At 43.2% G+C, this 7,748-nt stretch overlaps 1 protein-coding gene across 3 annotated transcripts in view; it reads left to right on the top strand.

Annotated features, from left to right (window-relative positions):
• The first annotated feature begins 4,529 nt into the window (after positions 1–4,529).
• The window catches only part of LOC108234603 (transducin-like enhancer protein 1), a 20,487-nt gene continuing 17,268 nt past the window's right edge, over positions 4,530–7,748 (top strand). For 2 of the 3 annotated variants that reach the window (XM_017413933.3, XM_017413934.3), the window contains exons 1-4: positions 4,530–5,272; positions 5,457–5,557; positions 6,275–6,338; positions 7,657–7,701. In XM_017413933.3, coding sequence (XP_017269422.1) covers positions 5,249–5,272; positions 5,457–5,557; positions 6,275–6,338; positions 7,657–7,701 — 234 coding nt within the window. In that variant the 5' untranslated portion in view covers positions 4,530–5,248. The remainder of the gene's footprint in view (positions 5,273–5,456; positions 5,558–6,274; positions 6,339–7,656; positions 7,702–7,748) is intronic. The other variant, XM_017413929.2, reaches the window with a different exon arrangement.

The following is a 7,748-nucleotide window of genomic DNA, read 5'->3' as shown; positions in this document are numbered from 1 at the left end:
TATTTGCCGTCCCACACAAAGCTGCTTGTTCAGTCATTATCTGGGAGAGCCTCTTCTCTCCTCTACAGACAAATGACCAGGTCACCGCTGAAACAGCCACTTCTCCCCCCCACACCCCGCCCCCCTCTCCCTTTATAAACAAAGCACAGCCATTTGTTTTAGCCACTAAAATCAGAAAGAAATTGGACATTTGCAAACCAAATGAGGCTTGTATGGCAGGTTCTTGCACCCCATCCAAAGCAGAGGCTAATTGTGTGCTTGGCCACTTTAAACAAATGACTGGGGAACAGAGGAGGAGGAGGAGGAGGAGGAGGAAGGGGAGACTTTTCAAATGAATGAGGGGATGGGCATTTGTTAAGGAAATCAGGAGGCCAGTGAGCTCATGTTTGCTGGTGCACTGTCTCTGTCGGATCACTGAAGCGGAACAAAAAAGGAGTGTTTTCAACTAGTATAGAAATATAGAATAGGTACAGGGTTTAAAACAGGTACAGCATGGCTCACTTACACAATAAGGTCCCATATATCCAGGTTTTATAATCATTATTGTGCCGCACTCACTGTGCTGACGGTTACGGGTTCTTAAAACAGAATGTGCAACCAAACCCGATCTTGGACACTGATTTCTTGACTATTTAATAGGCAAAGTTTTCAAAGCAGCCTAAGATGTCACATCCTGTGTATGCAGATCTAATTGCCATGTTTGGACGACCAGTTTTATTGGATAAACATGAAGGATACATGGAGCGATTGGTGCTGATTCAACCGTAATGGTCAACTTTTATGTAGATTTCAGCCGGTCAAATAGGATATATATACTTCAGAATCTGCTGTTGTGATGAACCAAAAATAATAAACTCTGGAACTGTCCAAGCGCAGACTTCTCAGGAACAAGCCTCTATCAGTACAAAGTTTGCTTAAATCATTCCTCATTGCAATGCTGCTTTCCAACATCCAACCAGAGGTGTAGTAATTGTAAGCTTGGAGACTTTCGTAAGCCTCGAGGCTTTCTTTGAGAACGGGCTTTTGATTGAGATTCAAAATCCACAGCCATTGATTTTGATTTGTTGTCCATGTTCCTAGGAGTTAAGGTCATTCAAAAACCTCAGTTTCTCCCAACATCATTGCTTGTCACGCTTAGCCCAAGCATCTTCACATATTTGAACTTTAGTGTCGCATTGCCTTTTTCCGGTTTCCGTCCAATCGAACTCAGTAAAAAAACAAATAATGCAGATAAAACTAGACTCGATCCAAGCACTTCCTCTGTTCGTGTGCTTCCCTTGTCCTCCAGCTCGGCGACGGCACATCCTGCGCATTCAACTGAAGTGGAAAATCCTTCAAAGTGAGGTTCTGTAGAAAGGTTCCGAACAATTACCGTCTCACCTGTTGAGGGTAGCTCTTCGAACCCCCTCAGTTTGGAGAAATAGGGCCTAACTCTGACCGGATTCATGAGGTAATGGGTCCAAGAGCAGTGTCATCTTAAAACAACTCCAACAGAGTTATTTAAACAAGAACCAAAGGGTATCTGCAAGAGCAAATAGCAGCAGCAGCAGCTAGCCGTAGCAGAAGAAAAACAGACACAATATTGTCATGAAAACATCTCTTATCTGGATTACTGACACCTCGGCAAAACACAAGGTTTGTTGCAGACAAAAATCACACACCTAAATGAAATATATCACTTTAAAAGTCATGCAAAGAGGCCTAAAAATACAGATTTGGTGTTTATTTTACTAAGTCTCTACAGCAGCTTTATTTCCTTTCACATAATTAATCGTTTCGATCAACTCACAATCCAGAACGCGAGCACAACATGACATGAACAATAAAATTGGTAATGTGCAAAAAGCACTGCGCGTAAAATACACAGAGATCTTTGAGTCATCGCGCCACAAAGGCATTTTTATCAAAGAGTCTCTCTTATTTATAACATGTCAGCCTCCTGTGATCCCAGCCTAATCTTTAACTCTGTTATCCTTCACGAGGAGATTAGCGAAACAATCAGTAAACATCGTGACTGAGCATTTTGGCCTAAAACTCAGGAACAGACAGGCTGGGTTTCACGCATAACAAAATATCCTAATCTTTTGCATTGCTCGTTGAAACACTGACACTTGAATTTTACGCCGTGTGACATTCTTGTGCAAGAAGTCACATTTTAAGGGATTATAACTGGTCCACGCTAACTTTATCTACCTTGGTGGGTTAAAAAAAAAACGATCTTACATGAAAAGTTTTGCTTTTGTACTCAACGCTGGGCTGAGGAGGAAACAACGCGCATGCATAATTCAGACAAAGAAACGGTTGGAAAAAAAAAGTTTTCTTCTTGTTTGCTCTCTTTTGGAGAACTGATAAAGCACTAACAAGAAATGTTAATCATTACCCCTTTTTTATAGGAATTTGTGGACATGTGATGTGTCATGTATTGTCTCAGGTTCTGGTTTTATGGTCATGTGTGAAGAAGTTCTTTAAATAAATGTCCAATTTACATTTTAAGCTCACTTGTTTGGTTTTAATGGGCTTGAGCTGGGATGGCCTTGAGTACTAAAGGAGAACTGGCTCAGAAGACTGATTGGAAAAGTCCAGAACACATTCATAATATACAAACGCAACGACGAAAAACAGAAATAATGCAGCAAATGACACAAATGTGAGCATCAGCTGCCTTTAAAAATAGCTGGATTGTTTTTAAAATCGCTGCAGAAAAGTGACAAATAAATGGTTTGAGCTCTAGTTGTGAAAAGTCCTGAATTCTAAATTTCCTAAAAATGCGTAAAAATCGCCTTTATGCATTTGTGTTTATGTAATACTCCTGTGGTCAATCGTCAATTAAACTTCTGATTAATGGATGTGGCGATGTTTGGCACATTACTTTCAGAATGTAAACAGCACAGGATCCCTAATTTTGTCCAAATATAAATAAGCATAATTATTTTAATTGGACCTAACCTATTTATAACCTATATTATGAAGCAATTTGCTTGTTAAGATAAATCCAAACTTAAGAGGAGGAAGTTAAAGAGCCACTTCAGAATGTGTAACTCATACATATTATAAAGGCAGCGCACCAATGGAGATTTTTTGGGGGAATGGTAACAGTTGGTCACAGTCAGGAGTCTCTCATATGGACTGAATCAGCCATTGCAGGTGTCAGAGGTCGTAGGGTCAGAGGTTGAGCTCTTTAAGCCAATCGCAGGTCAGCGTGGGGCTCGGGGGGGCTTTCCATGTGGACTGAGGGGCACTTATAGGTGGGATAAGTGGAGCAGAAAAAAACAAAAACTCTGAGCCCCATTCAGGATCTGGTTCCTGCCGCCTGGTCGGCCATGCCGTGGTCACTTTATTGCACTCTTTGCTGTATATTAACAACACCAAGGTGCGTTTAAGGAATCTGGCATTAATGGGGATGTTCACAGTTCTCTATTAATCACGCCTGAGGACACAAATAAAACAACTCGTCTGCTTACAGTAAAGTATTGGCGTACTGGAAGTTGTGCAGTCACGGGGTCAGACTTTATCCAGCTGAGAATAACAAATTACAACTGGGACAAACCCTACTTATGTCAGCGTGTTTGTTTACCTAAATCTTTACTGGAATCACCCCACATAAACACTTAACAATTTGCATCTTTTTGGCTGTAGCGTAAGATGCCACACATCTTTGAAACAACGTACTTAATGCAATCCAGAAAGTCCACTTTGTTTATTTATTGTTATGCATGTTGTGCTCAAACTGAGAACAAATATATATTGATTTTCCTGCACTCATTGTGACCTGATGTCTTCACCATATCATATTATGTGGAGTTAAATATTGCAAATCTTATTTTTTTTTTAAAGAAAACAATTTATAATAAACTGAGATATGTTTATGTTTATAAAATGTGATAACAGGCACTAGATCATAACAATATCTTTTTTTTTTTCTGGCTTCATATGTCACTGATAAAAACACAAGGCAAACTGAGGTATTTCACTGACTTTTAAACTAATATTTTTTTTCTTTTCCCAAGACAAATGTGACAAAAGTCAGTCCTATAAATGCCAGTGATGGATCGTTACTCAGAGTGAAAAGTGGAAGAGGTGTTTGAGGTGATCTGCCATGACGCTACGGCAGCAAATAAACAGTTTTGGTGTTTCTTGTTTGTGTGTTTATGCATATATGTGTGTGTGAGCGTCGATTCGCTTGTGTGTTTACGTTCATGTGTGCGCGCGCCTCTCCCGCTGAGCCCCACGTTACTTTGATTGACAGGTGAAGCTCGCCTTTTTTTTTTCTTTTTTTTTCTAACCCACAGCACAGCCCGCCCCGCGCGCTTCCGAAGTGGCAGGGTCTTGCGACGGCGCCGATTGGTCGGAAATCGCGCAGCTCCGCGAGGTCAACGGACTGGAGGAAGTTTGCCGAGCGGCTATTGGTCAGTTCTCAAAGCCGCGTACTCGTCCCCACGTGGAGCGGCGGTTCTGATTGGTCAGGAGCCGTTTTGGGGGCGGTCCTAGAGTTTCGGTTAGACTTGGTGGGAGGGGTGGGGGGAGAGCGTGAAACCGCGTGAGAAAGTTGCCATTGAAGGTAAAGCGGAGCTAGACGCCGGAGCGTTCGCGCCGATGTGGGGAGCTTCAGCGATGAAAATTAACGATACGTTGCCTATTCTTTTCGCGAAACCTATTATGGACGTAGCTTTCCATCCGAAGTCAACCTGGAAATCAATATTTCTGTTTTTACTGCCTCTTTAACCGCCAACCAGCGACCGCGGCGAGTCAAGTGGGAACTCTTCACTGCAATTAACTTGTGTGGATATGTTTCTGACGCTTTGAGAGCCGACAGTTTGCGGCTGTTGTGTTCCGGCTCTGCGGGTTGTTGTTGTTTTTTTGTTTTTTTTTCTTCTTCATCTGTGTCTACCCGGAATACTTTAAAACTACAGATAAACATACGCCCGACTGAGGTAACTTCCTTTTCTCACCTCCTTGTCCATCCATCCCGCCGCCTCCGGCTGATGAGCCGTTCGAGCAGCGGGGGGGAGTTCACGTTAGGCGGCCGGCGAGCACCAGACCGAGCAGCCGGGGGGAGAGAGAAGGGGTGGGTGGGCGTCGGGCTCCGGTTAAAATTAAAGTTGGTTGGATGGGGTCGTGTCCGTGAGATTCACACGTCCCCGCTGCTTCATTTGGACCCCCTCCTTTGAGAGTTTTTTTTTTTCATCATTATTTTAAAGGAGGATTACAGCGTTTGACTCCCACCACCTCCACCCCCAGCAGAGATAAAATGTTCCCCCAGGGGCGACACCCGGTAAGTTGCTTCCTGCTACCTGACTTTAAACCTCCTGCTCTTCTTGTCTTGGTTTCTGCTTACATCATGCATTTTTTTCATTCTTTCTCGTGGTATTTGGGCTCTACATGCTAAATAACACGTAACCACCCCTGACAGGCACCATGATGTTCATAATCATGTATTTTTTTGTTTATCCTTTCAGACGCCCCATCAGGCTCCAGGCCAGCCCTTCAAGTTCACCATCCCGGAGTCACTGGACCGCATAAAGGAGGAGTTCCAGTTTCTCCAGGCGCAGTACCACAGGTGGATTACACAAACACACGATTCACATGCGAGACTGTGCAGCCTTTGTGGGCGAATCCCCCCCCCCCCCATTGTTATCGAGACTTTTAACATCAAACCTCACTCCAACCGCAGCGTTCCCAAGCTGCACCACGGTGAACACAACGAGTCTGGTCTCAGACCAGCCCGTAAACCTGGATTAGGTTCACATAAAAAGTGCACACACACATGCAGCCGGCATCAGTGTTGGCATTTACACTGCGGTAGGTCTAAGTCTTAGTGATGGGTGAGAGCCAAAGGGTGTCGTGTGGGCTCAGGCGTTCATAAATCATCACTTATTTTCCCCCGTGTGTGTGCGGTGGTGTATTGGGCCAACACTGTTCTTGCGCAGTTATTTTACTTTGTCCAAGTTGTACCCACTTCTTTTTTTTTAAAAATTTGTTTGCGTTTTCAGTCAGGGTTGGCCACAACGGTTAAAAACTGCCAGCCTCACATACACGTTGCTAAATACACATCCTGGTGGAGTGGGGTTGAAGCACACCACATGCAGACAACCTACTAGTTTTCATAATTTCACCAAAATATGTGTTTTTTTTAATTTGTGTTTATGGCAGATCCAATGAGTGATCGTGGTTGTTTTAGAGAGTCGTCATCCATTCAGACATGGACAAACAAGAAGAACTTGTGCTTAACTTTGAAAGTTTTTTCATTTTTCTCCCATTTTATGTCGTTCGACAGCCTCAAACTGGAGTGTGAGAAGCTGGCCAGTGAAAAGACGGAGATGCAGAGACACTATGTCATGGTAAGACTATGTTCCGCGTGACATGCTGGAGTAAGGCCGCAGAAGTGTCCTTGGGGAAGATCGTGTCGTTCCCTCGCCAGATGTATAAGTGGTCCTTCCACAGGCTGATAAGAGAATCATCTGAATACTTCATGTGAATGAGAGGAAGTTGTATTTAAACAAATCGGGGGGGGGGTGTTGAGTCAACGAGACAAAGAATATGAGTTCATGTTTTGCCTTTAATAACAGCAGTGGCTTTAACGTTTGAGTCATAGCATAATGGTACATTTGAATAAATCAATAATCTATAGATTAGTGGTGCATTAAAGCCGTGGGGAGTAGTTCCTCGCTGACGTTTGGCGGCGACTGTTTTTTTGCTGCCTGATTGCAGACCTGTGATGTGTTTGTGTTCTTTCATTGGACCCAGAGGAGGAGAGCTAATCTGGCTGTTATTGTTGCCATGTTCGCCGTCAGAGTGTTTTAAGAAAAACAAATAAAATCCCACACAAGTATCTGTGTTTTTTTGTATTGAGTGGGTTGCAGTGCGCTCTCCGCTAGGAGGAGTTTGGTCGCAAGTGTAAGTTGGACGTGTCTGTGCTCTAATGCTGATGCTACAGATGCATTAGCGCGTCACTTTGTTCGGTAGACATTTGTTACAATTTAAAATTTTAGATACAGAAGTCCTGGGGAGCTCGGAGCGCGGCGGGTGGGTGGGTGATGATGGATCGGCTTTGGTGACTCCTTCGGCCGCAGTAAATTGGTAACATGAGAACTCAGCAGACATTTATTAATTTATATTAATTTATTACACGTTATGACCTTCTTGAGGGTGCAGGCAGGGCGCTTCCCCCTTGGATAATGCTAGAAGAAATGTGCCATTTTATGAAAATGATGACCCTAAGACTAAAAATTCTCCTAAACATAAATGACCTCAAGGAAAGCAGGACAGCATGTTTAAAAAAAAAAACTTAAAACATCTCACAGGCCCACTCACAAAACAAAACCATTTTGCTGAAACTTGCAGTTTAAACCACAAAGTTTCAAGCTCTTTTATCCGAAGCGGTATGAAAAATAAAAGTTTTGCTCGTTTAGTGGGTTTTATTTTGACGCAAAGCAAACAGAGCAGAAAGTATGGTTTTCAGCATGTTTGTCTGCTTTGCCTCTGTGGTGCCGTGTAATTTGAAAGATGCGCTTTAAAATAGGTAGTCTGATTTCCTCTTGAGCATGACGTGGCATCACACTTGGTTTGAAGGATCTCTGTGAAATGCTCATCCAGAAGGACGCCTTTTTATATCGTTCCCCTCGCTGAGCTAACCCTCTGACTCTCTGTCCTCCTCAGTACTATGAGATGTCATACGGCCTCAACATCGAGATGCACAAACAGGTATGGCTGCTTTCTACATCTCCTTGTTTGTGTCTCCCCCCCCACCC

Source organism: Kryptolebias marmoratus, linkage group LG1, assembly GCF_001649575.2.
Source record: "Kryptolebias marmoratus isolate JLee-2015 linkage group LG1, ASM164957v2, whole genome shotgun sequence".
Lineage (NCBI taxonomy): Eukaryota > Metazoa > Chordata > Actinopteri > Cyprinodontiformes > Rivulidae > Kryptolebias > Kryptolebias marmoratus.
Note: the sequence above shows the minus strand (reverse complement) of the source record. Positions and strands in the feature narration are given on the sequence as shown.